This window comes from Heterodontus francisci, chromosome 10 (genome assembly GCF_036365525.1).
Source record: "Heterodontus francisci isolate sHetFra1 chromosome 10, sHetFra1.hap1, whole genome shotgun sequence".
NCBI classification, from domain to species: domain Eukaryota; kingdom Metazoa; phylum Chordata; class Chondrichthyes; order Heterodontiformes; family Heterodontidae; genus Heterodontus; species Heterodontus francisci.
Genome location: NC_090380.1, coordinates 75,861,909 through 75,882,943, shown reverse-complemented (window position 1 = coordinate 75,882,943; position 21,035 = coordinate 75,861,909). Strand labels below are relative to the sequence as shown.

Genomic DNA, 21,035 nt, shown 5'->3' with positions numbered 1-21,035 from the left:
CAGCCATACTGGTGCCAAACGTCGTGCTCTGCACTCCCTTGGACCCCACCAGGAAGGCCGAGAGGGGGGTTTTGACGCTTGGGCAACTCAACCTCCATACATCCGCCCAGGCATGCACCATGGAGAGGTCACTCCATAGTCGCCTCACAGCGACCAAATCAACACGGAAGGCAGCAGTTACGGGTTATAAGTCCAGCTCAATTGGCGTAGAGATTGGGCGCCATGGGTTGCCTTTGTCGGTGGGAGAGGTCATCACATCTCACTGAACAGCTACCGCACGCCTCAAACCGGGCAGCCCCCGGTCAGTAAGGTTCTGTCCCGCCACAGTCCACCTGCTTCAATGGGTGCTTGGAGCTCAGGGTCATTGCCCGACAAGTGGACTATAACACCGCACCAAACAGTACGACCAATAAAGGAAAGAAGGTACCAGCCCTTCGTTTTGCAAGCTGGAACGTCAGAACTGTGTGTCCTGGCCTGTTGGATGACTTTACACAAATCAACGATTCTCGGAAGACCGCCATCATCAACAACGAGCTCAGTAGACTCAATGTGGACATTGCAGCACTTCGGACGACACGCCTCCCTGCGAGCGGAGCTCTAAGAGAGCAAGACTACACCTTCTTCTGGCAGGGTAGGGATCCTGAAGAACCAAGACAGCATGGAGTGGGCTTCGCCATCAGAAACTCTTTGCTCAGCATGATAGAGCCACCCTCAAATGGCTCGGAACGCATACTGTCCATCCGACTGTTCACCGCCTCTGGTCCAGTACACCTACTCAGCATCTATGCTCCAACACTCTGCTCCCCACCTGAAGCTAAAGACCAGTTCTATGAGGAACTCCATAATATCATTAGTAGCATCCCCAATACCGAACATCTATTCCTGCTGGGGGACTTTAATGCCAGGGTTGGGGCTGACCATGACTCATGGCCTTCCTGCCTTGGACGCTATGGCGTTGGAAGGATGAATGAGAATGGACAGAGACTGCTTGAGTTGTGTACCTATCATAATCTCTGCATCACCAACTCATTCTTTCACACTAAACTCTGTCGCCAGGTTTCTTGGAGGCACCCAAGATCACGTCGTTTGCACCAGCTGGGCCTCATCGTTACAAGGCGAGCCTCTTTAAACAGTGTTCAAATCACACGCAGCTTCCACGGTGCGGACTGCGACACCGACCACTCCCTGGTGTGCAGCAAGGTTAGCCTCAAACCAAAGAAGCTGCATCACTCCAAGCAGAAGGCCCGCCCGCGCATCAACACTAGCAGAGTTTCTCATCCACAGCTGTTATGCAAGTTTCTAAATTCACTTGAAAAGCCCTCCAAAACACTCCCACAGGGGATGCAGAGACCAAGTGGGCCCACATCAGAGACGCCATCTGTGACTCAGCAATGACCACCTATGGCAATTGTGTGAAGCGGAATGCAGACTGGTTTCAATCTCACATTGATGAGCTGGAACCTGTCATAGCCGCTAAGCGCATTGCACTGCTGAACTACAAGAAAGCCCCCAGCGAGTTAACATCCGTAGCACTTAAAGCTGCCAGAAGCGCTGCACAAAGAACAGCCAGGCGCTGCGCAAATGACTACTGGCAACACCTTTGCAGTCATATTCAGCTGGCCTCTGACACAGGAAATATCAGAGGAATGTATGATGGCATTGAGAGCGCTTTTCGGTCAACCGTCAAGAAGATTGCCCCCCTCAAATCTAAATCAGGGGACATAATCACTGACCAACGCAAACAAATGGACCGCTGGGTGGAACACTACCTAGAACTGTACTCCAGGGAAAATGTTGTCACTGAGACCGCCCTCAATGCAACCCTGTCTCTGCCAGTCATGGATGAGCTGGACGTACAGCCAACAAAATCGGAACTCAGTGATGCCATTGATTCTCTAGCCAGCGGAAAAGCCCCTGGGAAGGACGGCATTACCCCTGAAATCATCAAGAATGCCAAGCCTGCTATACTTTCAGCTCTGCACGAACTGCTTTGCCTGTGCTGGGATGAGGGAGCAGTACCACAGGACATGCGCGATGCCAATATCATCGCCCTCTATAAAAACAAAGGTGACCGCGGTGACTGCAACAACTACCGTGGAATCTCCCTGCTCAGCATAGTGGGGAAAGTCTTCGCTCGAGTCGCTTTAAACAGGCTCCAGAAGCTGGCTGAGCGTATCTATTCTGAGGCACAGTGTGGCATTCGAGCAGAGAGATCCACCATTGACATGCTGTTCTCCCTTCGTCAGATACAGGAGAAATGACGTGAACAACAGATGCCCCTCTACGTTGCTTTCATTGATCTCACCAAAGCCTTTGACCTCGTCAGCAGACGTGGTCTCTTCAGACTACTAGAAAAGATTGGATGCCCACCAAAGCTACTAAGTATCATCATCTCATTCCATGACAATATGAAAGGCACAATTCAGCATAGCGACACCTCATCAGACCCCTTTCCAATCCTGAGTGGCGTGAAACAGGGCTGTGTTCTCACACCTACACTGGTTGGGATCTTCTTCTCCCTGCTGTTCTCACATGCATTCAAGTCTTCTGAAGGAGGAATTTTCCTTCACACAAGATCAGGTGGCATGTTGTTCAACCTTGCCCGTCTAAAAGTGAAGACCAAAGTACGAAAGGTCCTGATCAGGGAACTCCTCTTTGCTGACGATGCTGCATTAACATCTCACACTGAAGAGTGTCTGCAGAGACTCATCGACAGGTTTGCGGCTGCCTGCAATGAATTTGGCCTAACCATCAGCCTCAAGAAAACGAACATCATGGGACAGGACGTCAGAAATGCCCCATCTATCAATATCGGCGATCACACTCTGGAAGTGGTTCAAGAGTTCACCTACCTAGGCTCAACTATCACCAGTAACCTGTCTCTCGATGCAGAATTAAACAAGCGCATGGGAAAGGCTTCCTCTGCTATGTCCAGACTGGCCAAGAGAGTGTGGGAAAATGGTGCACTGACACAGTGGCGCAGTGGTTAGCACTGCAGCCTCATAGCTCCAGGGACCCGGGTTCGATTCTGGGTACTGCCTGTGTGGAGTTTGCAAGTTCTCCCTGTGTCTGCGTGGGTTTTCTCCGGGTGCTCCGGTTTCCTCCCACAAGCCAAAAGACTTGCTGGTTGGTAGGTAAATTGGCCGTTATAAATTGTCACTAGTATAGGTAGGTGGTAGGGAAATATAGGAACAGATGGGGATGTTTGGTAGGAATATGGGATTAGTGTAGTATAAATGGGTGGTTGATGTTCGGCACAGACTCGGTGGGCCGAAGGGCCTGTTTCAGTGCTGTATCTCTAATCTAGTCAGAACACAAAAGTCCGAGTGTATCAAGCCTGTGTCCTCAGTACCTTGCTCTACAGCAGCGAGGCCTGGACAACATACGTCAGCCAAGAGCGACGTCTCAATTCATTCCATCTTCGCTGCCTCCAGAGAATCCTTGGCATCAGGTGGCAGGACCGTATCTCCAACACAGAAGTCCTCGAGGCGGCCAACATCCCCAGCATATACACCCTACTAAGCCAGCGGCGCCCGAGATGGCTTGGCCATGCGAGCCGCATGGAAGATGGCAGGATCCCCAAAAACACATTGTACAGCGAGCTCGCCACTGGTATCAGACCCAGCGGCCGTCCATGTCTCCGCTTTAAAGACGTCTGCAAAAACGACATGAAGTCCTGTGACATTGATCACAAGTCGTGGGAGTCAGTTGCCAGCGATCGCCAGAGCTGGCGGGCAACCATAAAGGCGGGGCTAAAGCGTGGCGAGTCGAAGAGACTTAGCAGTTGGCAGGAAAAAAGACAGAAGCGCAAGGAGAGAGCCAACTGTGTAACAGCCCTGACAACCAATTTTATCTGCAGCACCTGTGGAAGAGTCTGTCACTCTAGAATTTGCCTTTATAGCCACTCCAGGTGCTGCTCCACAAACCACTGACCACCTCCAGGAGCTTACCCATTGTCTCTCGAGACAAGGAGGCCAAAGAAGAATTTGGATGTGAGGACCAAACGTAATACTTCCAAATTTGCTGATGAAACAAAACTAGATAGGAATGTAAGTTGTGAGGAGGATGCCAGGAGGCTTCAAGGGGACTTGGACAGGCTAAGTGAATGGGCAAGAACATGGCAGGTGGAATATAATGTGAATAAGTGTGAAGTTATCCACTTTGGTAGAAAAAAAAGAGTATTTCCTAAATTGAGAGAGGTTGGGAAGAGTTGATGATCAAAGCGACCTGGGTGTCCTTTTTCATGAGTCACTAAAAACTAGTATGCAGGTGCAGCAAACGGTATTTTGGCCTTCATTACAAAGGGATTTGAGTACAGGAGTAAAGATGTATTGCTGCAACTGCATAAAGCGTGAGACGGTACCTGGAGTATTGTGTAGTTTTGGTCTCCTTATCTAAGGAATGATATACCTGCCAGAGAAAGCGAGGGGGAAGAGAGCACGGAGGGGGGGGGGGGGGGGGAAAAGAGAGCTGGGGGGGTGGGGGGAGGAGAGCCTTCTGGACTCAACATTCGTTCAACAATTTCAGATTATAACCTCTGCCCCCAGTTTTTCAGACAGCCACTGTTGGTTCTACTATTCCCACTTACAACTCCTCTCAACCCATCTTTTGTTTCTTTACTTGTCCAATTACCAGCTCCCATTGTCATTTAATCTCTGCTGCATTCCACCCTCTAACAGATTTTCCCTGTTATTCTTTCCTCCCCTCCCCACTTTTCCTGCCTGTGTACTTGGATCTCTAACTTGTTCCAGTTCTGATCAAAGTTCATTGACTTGAAACATTGGGTAGGACTTTTCCATGTACTTAGGGACCTTGACATAGAGACCAAAATGGGGTTCCAGAGCCCGCACCTGTAGGCCGTGAAACAGTGTTGCAAAATTGAAGACAGCCTCCTAATTGGCCACCTCTAAGCTTGCCGTTCTATTAAAGATGGCGAGCTGGATCTCACCATTGTCAGCTCAGAGGGCGCGCAGTTCTGAAGCCTCAGCAGCCCCAGCGGGAGAGGTGGGTGCTGATGAGGCAAGCAGGAGACCACAAGGGCGTGACAACATGGAGCATGGAGGCACCCTTGGAGGCATAAAATTAAATTAATAATGCAGAGCAGGGAAGGCAGAGGGCCCTGTGGAACAGAGGGGAAAGCCCTCTGGGCATTGTTGGGGCAATAAGGACGACCTTTCGTTCCTGTGGCCACGTCAATGGGACATGGAGCCTCCTGCTCCCAATGGCACCCCCAGCCTGCCACAGAGAGGCGACTTCCACTGAGTTGTGGCCTTAAGTGTATAAATTGGCTGCCCCTCTCTGTGAAGCAAGCTATTGATCCGCAACTCAGCCTGCCTCTCAAACTTTCCCGGTGGGAGTACATCAGACAGCCATCCTGATGTGACTCCCCCCCCCATATTTTCCCAATCCCCTAGCCTCCACAGGGCCAGGAAAATTCTGCCTGGTAACATTATTTCTCTCTCCACAGAAGCCGCACGAATTGCTGCCTATTTCCAGCACCTTCTGTTAACTTTTTAAGGAAGTTCGATGCAGCAGAATGGCAGGCTTCCAATATGTTATGCAAAAGGAATTGAGAGGCATGAAGTTCACCTGACCCCCCCCCCCTGCAAACTTTGTTTTGGGTATGCTATAAGGAGCACTGGTATTGTCCATTGTATCTACTTACAATGCAACTTAGCACGAGGAAGGAACTGGATCATGATTGCCCAAAGTTCATTTTATGTAGGATCATCACCATTTCACATATCAGAGACAGGACAGATCTGGATCAGCTGAATCTTGTTGCATTTGAACTCAGTTGAAAAGATGCAACACCCAGTGCCTTGTTCAGTAGTGCAGCAAGTTTCAGACTGAATATCGTGCCTCAGCCAAAGAATTTAGAGTATTAAAGCAACTTCAAAATCACACGCACAATAGTTAAAAGACAAAAAGAGTAGTTTTTCAACCAAACTAGTGCAATGCCATACAACTGCACCAATAGGTAGGCACTTGTTACAAATGTTATTGCCTTTACCTGACTCCCATTAAAAAAAAGTATTTTTTTTCTTTCCTAGCTTCACAGCACTCTGGCTAGGGAAGAGTTGGGTCTATACCCAAGGCCATTCATTATTGAAATCTTTCCTCCCTGTCAAGAAGCATCTGGTTCCAATTACCTGCCTTACTAAACAATCCCGAGTGTGCTAAGAATTATATTAACAAGCAATTTAAGATTATCTGTCAGACTTGCAATGTGGCTCACTTAAGCTTGCTAGAAGCTACATATGTTCATACACAGGGACTTGTCCTCTGCAGGCAAAAGGAACATGTTCAGGCATTGCAACTCTTTCAACTTAAACAAAAGCGTGGGGGACAATAGTTCCCTGGTGCATTCTCCACGGCAATGCCTTAACCAGAGTTGATGTGCCAACCAATCAGCATGCTTTTTTTTTATGCAGCATAAACTGTTTCCCCCTTCGAAATTTTGCATTCTTGTGTCCGTCCTGATGAGTGGCAAGACAAATAGCTTTGACACCATGTCTCTTTTTCCAGCAATACTCAGGTTCTGTACTACCAAGCGACTACTTGTATACCTGCCTTTGTCAGCACTGCCAAGAGCAGGTACTACCGGGGAATACTGCTCGCTCCTTCTACTCTGGCCCAAGAATATGTCAGCAACTCTTGATAAGATGACCCTCAAATACAACACAGAACTACTTGCATGTCAAACAGCAGAAATGCCACGTCATAGACAGAGTTAAGCAATTCCACCATCAATGGGTCAGTTCAAATCTCTGCAGTCCTGCCACATCCAGTCGTGAATGGCGGCAGACAATTAAACAACTAACAGAAGGAGGAGGCTCCACAAATATCCCCATCCTCAATGACGGTGGAGGTCAGCACATCAGTGCAAAAGAAAAGGCTGAAGTATTCGCAACCATCTTCAGCCAGAACTGCCAAGTGGATGATTCATTTTGGTCTCCTCCGGAGGTCCCCAGCATCACAGATGCCAGTCTTCAGCCAATCCAATTCACTCCACGTGATACCAAGAAATGGTTGAAGGCACTGGATACTGTAAAGACTCTGGGCCCTAGCAACACCCAGCTGTAGTGCTGAAGACTTGTGCTCCAGAACTAGCTGCGCCCCTAGCTAAGCTGTTCCAGTAGAAATGCAACACTGGCATTTGCCCGACAATGTGGAAAATTGCCCAGGAACATGCAATCCACAAAAAGCAGGACAAATCCAATCCAGCCAATTACTGCCACATCAGTCTACTCTCGACCATCTGTAAAGTGATGGAGGGTGTTGCTGACAGTGCTATCAAGCGCCACTTAAAAAAGCAATAACCTGCTCACCGATGCTCAGTTTGGGTTCTGCCAGGGCCACTCGGCTCCTGACCTCATTACAGCCTTGGTCCAAACATGGACAAAAGAGCTGAACTCAAGAGGTAAGGTGAGAGTGACTGCCCTGGATATCAAGACAGCATTTGACAGAGTATGGCATCAAGGAGCCCCACCCAAACTGAAGTCGACGGGAATCAAGGAGAAAACTCTCCACTGGCTAAAATAATACCTAGCACAAAGGAAGTTGATTGCGGTTGTTGGAGGTCAATTATCTCAGCCCCAGGACATTGCCGCAGGAGTTGCTCAGGGTAGTGTCCTAGGCCCAACCATTTTCAGCTGCTTCATCAATGATCTTACCTCCATCATAAGGTTAGAAGTGGGGATGTTCATTGATGATTGTACGATGTTCAGTATCATTCCCAACTCCTCAGATACTGAAGCAGTCCGTGTTGTTATGACCGAGGCAGGAGAAGTGCACTGTTTATTCTAGTCCCACTTCTCCACAGGTCACATTACATATTTTAAATTTTCCCACTTACCAATACAGTCAATCATATACTCTATTTTTCCCAGAACAGAACATACTAACCAGGTTTCTTTAATGAACAACAAAATTATCAGTTTATCAAACAAATCTTAACTAGTAATGAAGCATAAACACATAGATAGAAATTTTAACGTCCTTTTTTTAAAAAAACCTTAACCCCACACACACACCACACACGTTAACCGGAAATATAAAAGGGATTTTGGGTCAGAGCTCTGTAATAGACAAAAAAAACAATGGGCTGAATACTTACTCATTCTTGAAGAAAGCAGCAGATGAGATATTTAGAGTACCAAAAACTGGCACACAGTCTAAATTCGGAGTACATGTAGACAGATCACGGAGATCTTTCAGAACAGTTCTTTTCAGGTGGCGTTGAGAAGCAATTTAGCAGGCTTTTCTTCAAAAACAGGAGACAAGATGAATTGACACAGTGGACTTCTAAGGGTCTTTTGGAGTGTTGCTGGAAAGCAAGCTGGGTTGTGGTCTTCTCTCCTTCCTTGACACTTCTTCTGCAGCCTTGACTTTATCTCATTCCAGAAGATCCTATCAAGGGGCGTGTGTCACTTCTCTGCCCACATCTTCCCGTTACCAGGGCTTCTGTTCTATTTTTAACTTGAGTCATGACAACCAGTAAGCATTGTTGCCAAACCAGTTCTATGCCCCCTTGATGACTCTCGTGAAACAAACTAGTCCAACATTTCTTCAGTTTGCCTATGAATTCCTCAAAAAATATTTGAACAAAAAAAAACAGAAGCACCTTTATAACAGTGTCCACATTCAGCAAGACCTGGACAACATTCAGGCTTGGTCTGAGAAATGGCAAGTAACATTTGTGCCAAGTGCCAGGAAATGACCATCTGCAACAAGAGAGAATCTGACCATCTTCCCTTGACATTCAATGGCATTACCATCACTGAATCTCCCTCCATCAACAGTTTGGAGATTACCATTGACCAGAAACTGAACTGGAGCAACCACATAAATACTGTGGCTACAAGAGCACATCAGAGGGTGGGAATTCTGTGGCAAGTAACTGACTTCCTGACTCCCCAAAGCCTGTCCACCATCTACAAGGCACAAGACAGGAGTGTGATGGAATTCTCTCTACTTGCTTGGATGAGTGCAGCTCCAACAACAATCAGGAAGCTTGGCACCATCCAGGACAAAGCAGTCTGCTTGATCGGCACCCTATCCACCACCGATGCAGCATGTACCATATACAAGATGCACTGAAGCAACTCACCATGGCTCCTTTGACAGCACCTTCCAAACCCTTGACCTCCTCCACCTAGAAGACCAAGAACAGCAAGCTCATGGGAGCACCACCACCTGCAAGTTCCCCTCAAAGACACATACCATCCTCACGCGCAAATGAGTGAGTGAATGAGGTTGCGACGATTGGGATAAGGCGATTGATCAATAAATAATTGGCTGTTTTTAAAACTTACAAGAAAACCGGTCGCTGTCTGTTTATTTGCAAAATAAAACACCAAGGGGCCAAAACTCTAAACACAAATACACTTGCTGCGGTCAGGTAGGAAGTTGAACAGTGGGAACCACCCACATTGCAGTAACACAAGACATTGGACTTTTATTTCAGTTTGGTTGGAAGAAAGTCCAGGTGCCAGATGTGAAGAAAAAGAATATTTTAACCAGCTAGCATCCTCCACTCATTTAAACAGCTCCCTGTTCTTTTCACTCATTCATCTTTCTAGAACAGTTCATGTTACCAAGTCCACTCTACCTTTGTTTTGCAAATGCTACAATGTAGCTTGAACCAAAAAATACAATTAAGCCATTTTGGCACATTAGAAAACTAGTCCAGTTATTTGTTTTAGAATTACTTATTTCTAGATGTCATTAGCCTTAATTTTCTATAAAACATGACTTCTAATCCTTTATTTTTCACTAGTCACCTAACAGGCAAATTTTCCATTTTTGAATCACTCCGATCAGATAAGTTACAATCCTTTGAAGACCACAATGATAAAACTTTGAAATATGTTGCCAACAGTTTCAGTATGAAGGTTTTTGACAAATGGTATTTTTACCTTAAGGCAAAGCACAACATAACACAACACTTTTAAATCTAGGCAAGACAGCATACTGCAAATTCAGATTTAACACTTTAGTTACAGTGCACTTTTTCATTCTGTATGATCAAATGCAGTTTTCCTATGCACTGGCAGGGGAGAAACCATGACCAGTGGGCTTTGATCCTGCAGGTGGTATTTTTGTGTTCTTTCTCTGGGTTCTTTGGGGCGGGGGTTTCAGCGCCATTTTCACAGCATTTTGCCCTTTGGGATTGGAGATCTACCGTGGTTGTTGCTTTCCTGTTGGTTGGGGTTTTACTGTCTGACCCCACGAAGGCTTCAAGCAAAAAATGGCTGCAACCAACACCAGAGCTCCAGGCCAGGGGCTGAGCAACACTTAGGGTGGTGGTGAAAGATAGCGAAGGAGCTGCACCCATCAACCGCGCCTTCTTCATTAAGAAAATCCTGATCGATTGCTGTGGATTCCAAGCTGCAGACATCTTCTGCCTGCAGGACTTCCCCGGCAGTGGCTATTTCGATGTGACGTTCAAGAATGTGGTGGGATGCATCAAGTTCCTGAAGGTGATCAAGGAGAGAGGAAACCAGGTGCCACTGTCGATCCTTACGGTCATGCTGCCGTCGCAATGGAACCGGGTGGTGACAATTCACCTCTACAATCCCCACCATGCTCCTGTCGTGGAAGTGCTCACTTTCCTCGCCAGGTACGTCGAGGTGGCCGGGAACAGCACCGAGGTGAAGGACCCATTTGGGATTTGGACCAGCAAGCAGGTCAAGGTCACCTTGAAGATGGATACCAACGGATCCATCATCCATCCTCCCTCCAGCTTCGCTAATGGAGGAAATTGAAGCTTCTTGGTCTATATGGGGCAGCCCAACTGTCTGCAAGCAGGAAGGTCATCAGACTAAGGGCTGTAAGCACAGTAAGTGCTGCAACTTGTGTGGTGGGGCAGGCCACCTTCACAAGACCGGCTCCAAACGCTGCCTCAGTTACGTACAGGCGGCAAGGTCCAAGGAAAGGCTGGAGGAAGGAACGGTGAACGCGCCTGGTTGTGCGAAGGAGAACAGCAACCCACCCCCCAGCAAGGAAAATCCATCCAAGGAAGAGAAGAAAGGGGAGGCAGCTGCAACCAGCGACCCAACACCTACCCCGTGCCCGGAAACAACTCCTCAACAGACAGAATTAATGAAGGAGGAGCCAACAGAGGGACAACTGGGTGAGTGGCAAGTGGTCAAAAGGAGAACCACAAAGAACCCCCCCAAAAAAGGTCACCACCCAAACAAGTGGCAAGGGGAGGCTAACGCCTGAAGCAGACTTTTGCAGCTGCGCCTCATCGGATGAGGAAGGACCGGAAAGACAACACCTGCAAAAGAAACGGCAGAACGCAAAGGAGTTGGAAGAGAAAGCCACCCAACTCCGTGGCGCTGGAAGCAGCGATGGGTCCAGCCCCAAAGCGCTGAACCCAACGAGATGCCTAGCATACCCCAGCTCCAGGACACAGAGAATAGCAAAGTGTCCAGCGCACTCCAGCTCCAGGAAGCTGGGAGCAGTAACGTCCTCGAGGAGGAACAGAGGGGAAAGACACCACCAGCAGAGGACGGTCTAAACCTCGCTGCCTGCAAGAGCGCACGCCCCCCCCCCCCCCCCCCCCGGTGTCACCCCAGTGGAAAAAAGCCCCCGTGAGTGGAGTTTTCTCAGAAGGGTTTTCTGAGCCGAACGAATGTGCAACAGCTTGCGCACACTATGGGTATGCAGGAAAATACCCAAGGACTGGGTAAGCAACATCCAGCTTTAAATGGGTATAAAGATTGCTTCCATTAACGTGCGTAGCGTTAAATCCACTATGTAATGTGCTTCAACCTTGGGTTACCTTGCCAAGGTCAAAGCCGACCTACTGCTTCTGCAGGAGTGTGGAATATGGCACCTCAGCACTTACAGGTAATGGTCGCGATAGTGGCCCCATGGGACATCGATCTGGTCTGGGGGAAATGATTCCCGTTCCTCTGGCCTGGGTATTCTGCTGCAGGTAGGCAACTTCACCATCTCCGAAGAAGTTAAGGAAGTGTTGGGTGATCGCCTCCTTGTAGCAGACGTAATGTACAACAATGCTCCGCTCCAATTAATCAACATGTATGCCCCGGTCCAATACAGCGAGCGGCTGACCGTCCTCCAGCAGCTCCCACTGCTGTTGCCGACATCCAGGAATGACGTCAATAGACTGTCCAATTTCGGATGGAAACAGTAAAAGATGCCAAGCATCTTCAGCAACCTTGTAAATGGAGCACAGCGTCGATACACCTGGTCAAGACCGTACGGATCTGCACGCTCCAGGATTGAGTTCTTGTTTGTGTCCTGTGTTTTAGCAGTCAGATCCACCGACGTCAAGCGGGTGACCTTCTCTGGCCACTACCTCCCACTGATCAACTGTCACTTGCTTACAGGATGACTGGCGGGTTGGCAGGGGACATGGAAGCTGAATGTAAAACTGCTGACCCCAGAGAACATCGAAGAGCTCAAAAGAGATTACGAAGGTTGGAGAACCGTGAAACCCCTCTGAGTCTCCGGTGCACTGGCGGGAAGCGATCAAGGCAAACATCAAGAGGTTCTTTATCCTCAAAGGTGTTCAGAGGGAGAGTGAGACAGACAGAGGGAAATGGCCCGACTCCAGAAAAGCATGCAGAATCTGCACCTGCTGCAGTTGACGGGGGTCGAGGTCAAGGAGGATCTCCAAGAGGTGAAAAGCCAACAGGCCTCACTTGTTGCCGTGGAGGCCTCCAAGATCATCTTCTGGTCTAGAGTCTGCTCCGTTGAGCAGGATGTGACATGTTAGCGTTTCTTCTTCCAAAAAGGTTGAGAGAGAGAGAGAGAGCTTTGTGATCAGCAGCCTGAAGGAAGAGGATGGCTTGATAATGGCATCACAGTCTGACATACTAAGGATTGGCAAATCCTTTTATGCTGGGCTGTACGACGAGAAGCCCATGGACAGCATGGCCTCCCAGTCTTTGCTGTCATTTATCACAACGGTTTTAGCTGACAGAACATGGGAGAGTCTGGATAAACCGCTAACTGTGGTCGAGCTGACAAAGGCGGTCAGGTCCTTCGAGACGAGTAAAACCCCCAGAAGCGATGGCTTGCCAGTTGAGTTGTACTCGACCCTGTGGGACTGAATCGGCCCAGACCTGCTGGAAGTGTACCAGAGTATGCTTCTGGCCAGCAGCATGTCAGAATCCATGAGGAAAGGCATCATCAGCCTCATCCACAAGCGGAAGGGGGAAAGGGGCAGTAATCAGAAATTGGCGGCCCAACTCACTGCTTAATGTAGACTACAAGATTCTGTCCATAGTCATCGCCAGTCAGGTCAAGTCTGCTCTGGAGTTTGTGATTCACCTCGATCAGACCTGTACTGTACCCGGCAGGAAGATCTCTGATAGCCTTGCGCTACTCAGGAATAAAATCGCCTATGTGCAGGACAGGGAGTGGATACCTGTCTCACCAGCTTGGACCAGGAGAAGGCTTTTGAAAGGCTTTTGTCAGGATATCGCACACCTACACGATGAACATGCTCTCCAAAAAGGGGTTTGGGGAAGGAATCTACAATTGGAACCAACTGCTCTACACAAACATCAGTAGCGCAGTCTCAATCAATAGGTGGGAATCACAGCCTAATTGAATGGAGCGTTCCGCAGCAATGTGGCCAGACCTATCCTTCGTAACACCGGGGACAGATTGGGAACAAGTTCTCAAAGAACATGGCCTCGCTCTTGCCCTGATTTACTTTGGCTCCCGAGGCCAGTTCAAACTGGTCGCAGATGCTCATCAGCCTGCAAACGGACAGAGGATCCGAGCAGAAGACGGCGACGACATCCATGTACAGTAAGGCTTTGACCCGAGTGCCTCCGTTGCCTGGGATTGTCACCCCTCTTATGCCCGCATTCTTCCTAATGGACTCAGTTTCCCGATCAAATCTGGAATCAGACAGGTCTGTCCTCTCTCCCCTGTCTTGTTCGATACAGCAAACAAACCCTTTTCTGAGTCCATTAGGAAGGATGCGGGCATAACAGGGGTGACAATCCCAGGCAACGGAGGCACTCAGGTCAAAGCCTTACTGTACATGGATGTCGTCGCCGTCTTCTGCTCGGATCCTCTGTCCGTTTGCAGGCTGATGAGCATCTGCGACCAGTTTGAACTGGCCTCGGGAGCCAAAGTAAATCAGGGCAAGAGCAAGGCCATGTTCTTTGAGAACTTGTTCCCAATCTGTCCCCGGTGTTACGAAGGATAGGTCTGGCCACATTGCTGCGGAACGCTCCATTCAATTAGGCTGTGCCGTACCACCTATCCTTCGTGGAAAAGTTTGTGCAGAAAAACACCTTTGACGACCAATCCATCAGGCAGTGGTCTGTGCACAGAATATCCTCAAGGCCCTACCGGAAAAGGAGATGGTGGTTTTTGTCAGATGGTCCCCGAGCAGACTGCCAAAGTCATTTGGCAGAATGCCTCATCACCAGAACTTCCAAACAAGCACCAAGACATAGCTTGACTGGTGGCAAGAAGGGTCTTCCCCGTCAGATCCTTCCTGCATCTCACCACCTCCGTATGCTACCCTCGAGGTGGCTGTGGTGAAGAGACCGTTGCCCACCTCCTTCTGGAATGTGCCTTTGCAAAGCAAGTGTGGAAAGAGATGCAGTGGTTTTTGTCGAGGTTCAGCCCAAGCAGCTCTACAACACAGGAGTCTGTGCTCTACGGGCTGTTCCCAGGGACGCACATCGAGATAAACATCAATTGCTGCTGGAGGAGCATCAACTCGGTGAAGGACACACATTGGTCTGCCCAAAACTTGTTGGTCTTCCAGAACAAACAGTTGTCCACAACTGAGTGTTGCAGACTGGCACATTCCAAGGTCCAGGACTACGTGCTGACAGACACACTAAAGCTTGGGGCAGCCACCACGAAAGCTCAATGGGGAAAGCCCACTATGTAAGGCCCTCCTGCAATAGTACACCGAGGTGTGGGAACCCATGTAAAACCTGCCGGGCTGTATGCACCAACATATGGTTTTGCTGTGTAATTCAAATGTACATTGCATGTAAAATGGAATGGAAAGCATTGTGAGGCAACTCATTTTATCAAAGAAAACTGATTTCTTTTTCACTTTCTGGAATGCCAAATTGGAACTGGTTTGTAATGTACATTTTTTTAAACAAATTTTTATGAATAAAGCATTTTTTCCCAAAAATATACATTAGCTTCAGAATACTTCCTTCAGATACCAGTTTACTAGCTCTTCTGTTGCTGCAGGTGAGACGTGGCGCATCAGGTATATCCCACCTAAGGGTTCAAACTAAGATGACTACAGATTAAATTACAACTTGTTATACAAAGTGACTGATGCACAATAATTTAAGATATTTGAACAATATTGCTTTGGAGTATGTCTCCCATCAATCTTTCACATAAACGCACAATGACAAGTGTGATGAGATATTGTAGTAAGTCTTGCATGGGGAGACACCACTGTAAATTAGTTTTGTTTTAAAAAATGAGGGAGATCATAAAAGTTTGTTACCGATTTTCTTCAATAAACCTGTACATTAGAAATTGTGGAATCTAACAAAGTATGCAAGTGGAACCATATACGTCCAACACTGTGATGAGCATACATCATTCCCTATTGGTCTGTAGCTAGCACAGGCCAAACATACTGTAGTACTGGTTCATGCTAACCACAGACCAATCTTATCTCCAAAACTACAATGCAGAGGTGGGGGAGCAGGGGTGAGAAATGAACGTGCACAAGATAGTTCTTATGTTCTTAAACGTGAGAAAGCAAGAGTGAGCACTTGAATTTATGTAGCACCAAACCATGTCCTCAGAAGATCTCAAAAGAACTTGCCAACCAATTACTTTTGAAGTAGTTATTGCAATTTAGAGGCAGAGACAAATTCCAAAAAAGATGTGATGTAGAGTAGTAGACATATGATAGGAGACAGAAGGGAGAATAAACTCGCACAAAGAAAAAATGAGTAAGAAATAATTATAGATATATGGATGATAAGAAATAAAGTTCAAGCGCTATACAAAATGAGTGCAAAGCACAGGAAGTGATGAGGACAAAGAAAGTCAGACAGCAGGAAATTTTTTGTCTTGAGCTGCTAGTAATGGCCGAATTTGTATGTGTATCATTGCATGAAAAGTGCCACAAATATAGGTCAGTTCATGGCCAGTAGTTATACAATATTTCTAATCGTGACTCATCATAACCCACTAATGACTGCTGTTCATTGTTACGGAGTCAATCTTATCCATAGCCCACTAATGACTACTGTTTATTATGTCATGCAGGCCCCCACCTGCCAAGAATGAGGCACATTAATTTTGTCACATGAATTGTGATTTTTAAACTGACCCTTGACTGGAAATATATTTGCATATTTACAGACAGTGCTTAAAAGGGACAAATCCACAATGGACTTTTGATTACCAGACGTTGAAGGTGGAAGAGCTAGCATTCCAGGTTGACTGCTAAGATGTCCTAATACACAGGAGAGACCTGGTCAAGCCAGTCGGTCACGTGACCACCTGCTGGCCAACTAGGTGGGTTTTAAATTAGAGAAACAGTGTCTGAAGGCAGAAAGCTGTTTGCTCATGAACTGACAAGCACTCTCGTGGCTTGTAAATTAGAAATCACCATTAAGTTTAATATAAGCAAATTATTTATTAAATCAAAATTTAAAAATTAATTTTAAAAGGGAAAAAAAAATCAATAAACATCCATGTTCCAGCTCCAAATCACTGTGCAGTGACCCTTTACTGGGAGTGTGCACGCAGATAAGAACAGGATGTGGTTGCAATATGATATCCCAATGATAGAATAGCCTGACTCACTGGAGAAGCTCATGTGAATAAGAGCCTCACATGTGAATAAGCACTTAAATGCGACAGAAAATGTCAACAAACGTTTTAATGGATTTATTCACAACAACGTTTATTTAAAGTCTATTGAAAACCACAGTAATTATTTAATTATAGACGAAGAAGCTCATGTGGTCCATCTTAGTGGATTCATTCAAAAACACCCTACAGTTCCCCACTGCTGCATCCAATTGTTTCTCAAATGATTGCAGGGTTCCTTCCTCTACTTCTCTATGTTGGAATCCATTCCATGTGAAGAATATCCTGATACAAGTCCCACGATTGACTCTTATTAGCTTGAACCAGTGCCCACCAAATCCTACTCTTACAATGTTATTTGAAGTAATATTCTGGATTTACCTTTTCATTTGCCTTCCTTGTCTCAAAACTGGATAGATTATTCAAAGACATGATCTGACAAAAGCATAGTTTGATCAAAATCCCCTTTGATATGTCTTCTACTGTTTTTGCCGATAAAGATAAAAATCAAAGTCCGGTGACATGCATGACTAAACATGCCACAGCTACAGATTAAAAATGTAACTAAATATCAAAATCATTTTTTCTACACAAGAATCAGAATGCATAATAATTTGCAGCATTCTTTGCACATTAATTGAAGCTGCTTGTGGTTTAATTCCAACATGTTAGCAATTAACAGTGTTGCAAGGGACTTTCCAGAGGAATAAGTATACTAGATTTAAACAGTACAATATCATCCACTTTAAAATGGAAAGAGCTACAGCCATCAACTTTATCCAGTGATATTACATACCTGTTCCTCATTCCAGTCCCATTCCCACAGCTCCCACCCACAATGGTCTGGAGAGATGGTAATGCTGAACGGCTCAGCTGCTGCCGACTCGGGCCCCGCCGTCCACCAGGCATGGCATGGGTCAACTCTATTTCAAGCACCAGTGCAGTCTGGCCCAAACCAACACGTTCTGTGCTCTGCAACAAAACAAACAATACAGTTAGCAACTAGATAGCAAATTACCCCCCACCCCTCCGAGAAATCCATAGCACAAAAACTGAGATTTTGTTCCATCATTCTTAGTATTTCCCCAGGAGCTGTACAAGACAGTGATGATAGCTCCTGTAAACTTCTAGAAGGCCTCTACTGAATGTGCCTTTCCCAGCTCCCAGTGTCTGGAATTAGAAAGGAATTGTACCACATTTCTTTTAAAAAAAACAGAAAATGTTGGTACTACTCAGCAGGTCAAGCAGCATCAGTTCTAACAAAAGGTCATCGACCTAAAACATTAATTCTCATTCGCTTTCAGACACTGCCTGACCTGCTGAGTATTTCTAGCATTTTCTGTTTTTATTTCACATTTCCAGCACCCACAGTATTTTGTTTTTGTTTTCACTTTTCTTCTTGCTCCCCTCCAGCATTACACTGCATATTTTGTAAATCAGGTTTTGTTTAATATGCCTATACGATACATGCATCACAATGTGGTGTGTGGAGAGGGAGAAGGCAAATCTAATGAAGTAGGGCATATATTCCAATTAAAGTCCAATTTACAACTTTCAACACCAACCAAGACAACATGTCTCGTTTGGATCACTTACTATGAATACATTATGAATATTTGTGTCATGAGGTATTTTTTAAGTGCAGTGTGAGTTTTTCTTCTATTGGTTGCTGAAATTCTCTAACAATCCCAGCCCACATGTTTTACTTAGCAGATGCAGCACAAATATAGCACTGCTACTACTGTACTTACATAAACAGGTTTGGTAAATTCTCCCACAAGTGGAAACATTGAAAACTAGGGGCCATAAAGACAAGATTATTACTAACAAATCCAAAAGGGAACCAAGGAGAAATGTCTTCACTCAGAGTGTAGTTCAGAAGCTGGCACTTGCTACCACAGGAACAGTTGGGGCAAACAGCTTAGATGCTTTCAAAAGGAAATTAGATGAGGACATGAGTGATATAAGAAAGATATGCTGAAAGGCTGAGATGAGGTAGATGGAATGGGAGGAGGCCTGTGTGGAGTATAAACACCAGCACAGACTAGTTGGACTGATCAGCCTGTTTTTGTAGAATGAGAGATGTTGGGAGCAACCATGGAACCAGGTTGTCAAGTGATATTTCTCCTTCTCTAAAAAAAAACTGTCATGTTTATTTTCACAAAAAGCATTTCTCTCATATGGAGTCTGCTTGCTTTAACGTTTCCAGATTAGTATCTGGAATTCTATGGAAGGAAAGATGCTCAGTCCACAGATGAATTCCATCAATTTAACTGTAAACCTGGACCAAAAAAAAATTGATTTCAGTTTTACTGAGCTATCGTAGAAATTTCTTTAAGACCCTATCTGCATTTTCATTTCTCCCTTGTCCTTAGTTCTAGAATGAATGCAACCCATCCCCCACCACTTGCAGCAGGTTCTGTATCTGACAAATCAGTCAGAATTTTAAAATAACCATTTTTCCAGCAATACAAACAAAAACTGAAATATACTCACTGCAGTTCTCAGACATTTGCTGAATGCAGCTTGTATAAAGCCTACATTAAAAATTTCCTGTGTGGGAGTAAAATGTAGTGAGTACTTTTGATGCCTTTGAAATAGTCACTATCCCATTTACCAATCGTACTTGCAGTGCTGCACTGCTAAAATGGTACATCATACTTTCTCACTACTTCAGAACAATGTGCTGGTCAGTGAAAATTTTACCTGCATCAACTTACTTTTCCTTTCACTCTACCCACTCCTGCTAACAAATCAAAATGTTTAATATCCAGCTTGTAACAGAACTCCAAGGAAAGACAGTTATTCACAAGCATTGGACTACCAGCCAATCCCAAACTCAAGAATAGAACTTTGATTTCCTGGCATTTCAAATGAAATATACAACTGAAGTGTGGATCTGAAACTACTGACTTTGAGACAGTTACCAATCCTCCCCAACCCCTGATTGGAGTTACAGCACATCAAAAATTGGTATTATCAGCCTCCAGCTTTGTCAATGTAACCCACCCAAGCCTGGAATCACTGTTTGCAATAATAGACTAAAGGTTTTTAAAAAAAAAAAATACAAGTACAAGATAGATAACAGAAGTTTAATGTCCAGCTTTTGAGCCTTTGATCTAGTTATCTACTGCAGTGAAATGTGAATCTGCACATGTAAAAGATCAAATAATCTTCTCAGACTGGTGGACAAACATTTCCCAATGATCTTTATAGCATTCAGGTCATCAAAATAAACTGAAAGCTATTCTTTAAAACCCTTGTAACATGAACCAGAGGTAGCATTATACGTCCATGGGCATAAGTTTTCAGCATACCATCTCGCCATGTGAGGCCAAAGGTCTGAAGCAAATTAAAGAAGAGATAATAGCAGCGTAAACACCAAAAAAGCTAAGAGAAACAGAAAGATACCCACAGTGAAAGAGTAAACAATGCAGCTCAGATCTGAGACAATAGCTTAATTCTTTAATTCTTATCCAACAATTCACTCACCTTGGGCCAGTCCAAGGAACAAAGCTGCACAACAAGTTCATCCCAGAGTTTATATTCCTTATAAATTCAAAGCCCCGTGTCACCAACTCTTCTAAGCACAGAATCAATCATAAAAACTTGCATATGATCTCTCAATAATAAGTAGCATTGACACATTACCTCACAGACCTAGGCAGGTTGGGATCCCAAGGTACACCCCAGAATACTAAAGTACACCCCATAGCCCAGCAATATGCTCTCAATCACTGATCACTTTCTGACTGCTTCAGGAAGTTTAATAGAACCAAAAATGGAAATTCTTCCGACAATTACTCTCAATTTTTTTTAAAATTGTGCTTTAATAATTACTTAAAAGCAGTAAGAAGTACAAGAAAACACTCCCATCTCTCATTTCCCCTTCATTTCAAAACTACTAGTTCATGCTGAGGTACACTGACTCAAGTTGCTATTCTTCAAATGTGAGCTGAGTCAGAGAGTACTAGAAGAATTATAACCCTAAAGAGCAGGGAAATCACTGTCTGAAACTAACCCTATTCATACATAGACAATTTTCAGGAGCAGCCAATGAACAATAATCAGGAGACGACACCTAACTTCTCTTCTCCTCAACCAGGGCCACTAATACGGATTTTACTTCCCAGTTAAAGTTGGCTAACTGACCACACATTTAAACTTTGTACTCCTTGGTCATGATGGCACAGTACCACATAATGAGATGCATTAATTGATGGAGC

General features: G+C 45.6%; 1 protein-coding gene across 1 annotated transcript in view; it reads right to left on the bottom strand.

Moving 5' to 3' along the window:
• Positions 1-21,035, bottom strand: part of tmem39a (transmembrane protein 39A) — a 113,777-nt gene that overhangs the window by 75,218 nt on the left and 17,524 nt on the right. The window contains exon 2 of the mRNA XM_068040799.1: positions 17,606-17,781. Within this exon, the coding sequence (XP_067896900.1) occupies positions 17,606-17,718 (113 nt within the window). The 5' untranslated portion in view covers positions 17,719-17,781. The remainder of the gene's footprint in view (positions 1-17,605; positions 17,782-21,035) is intronic.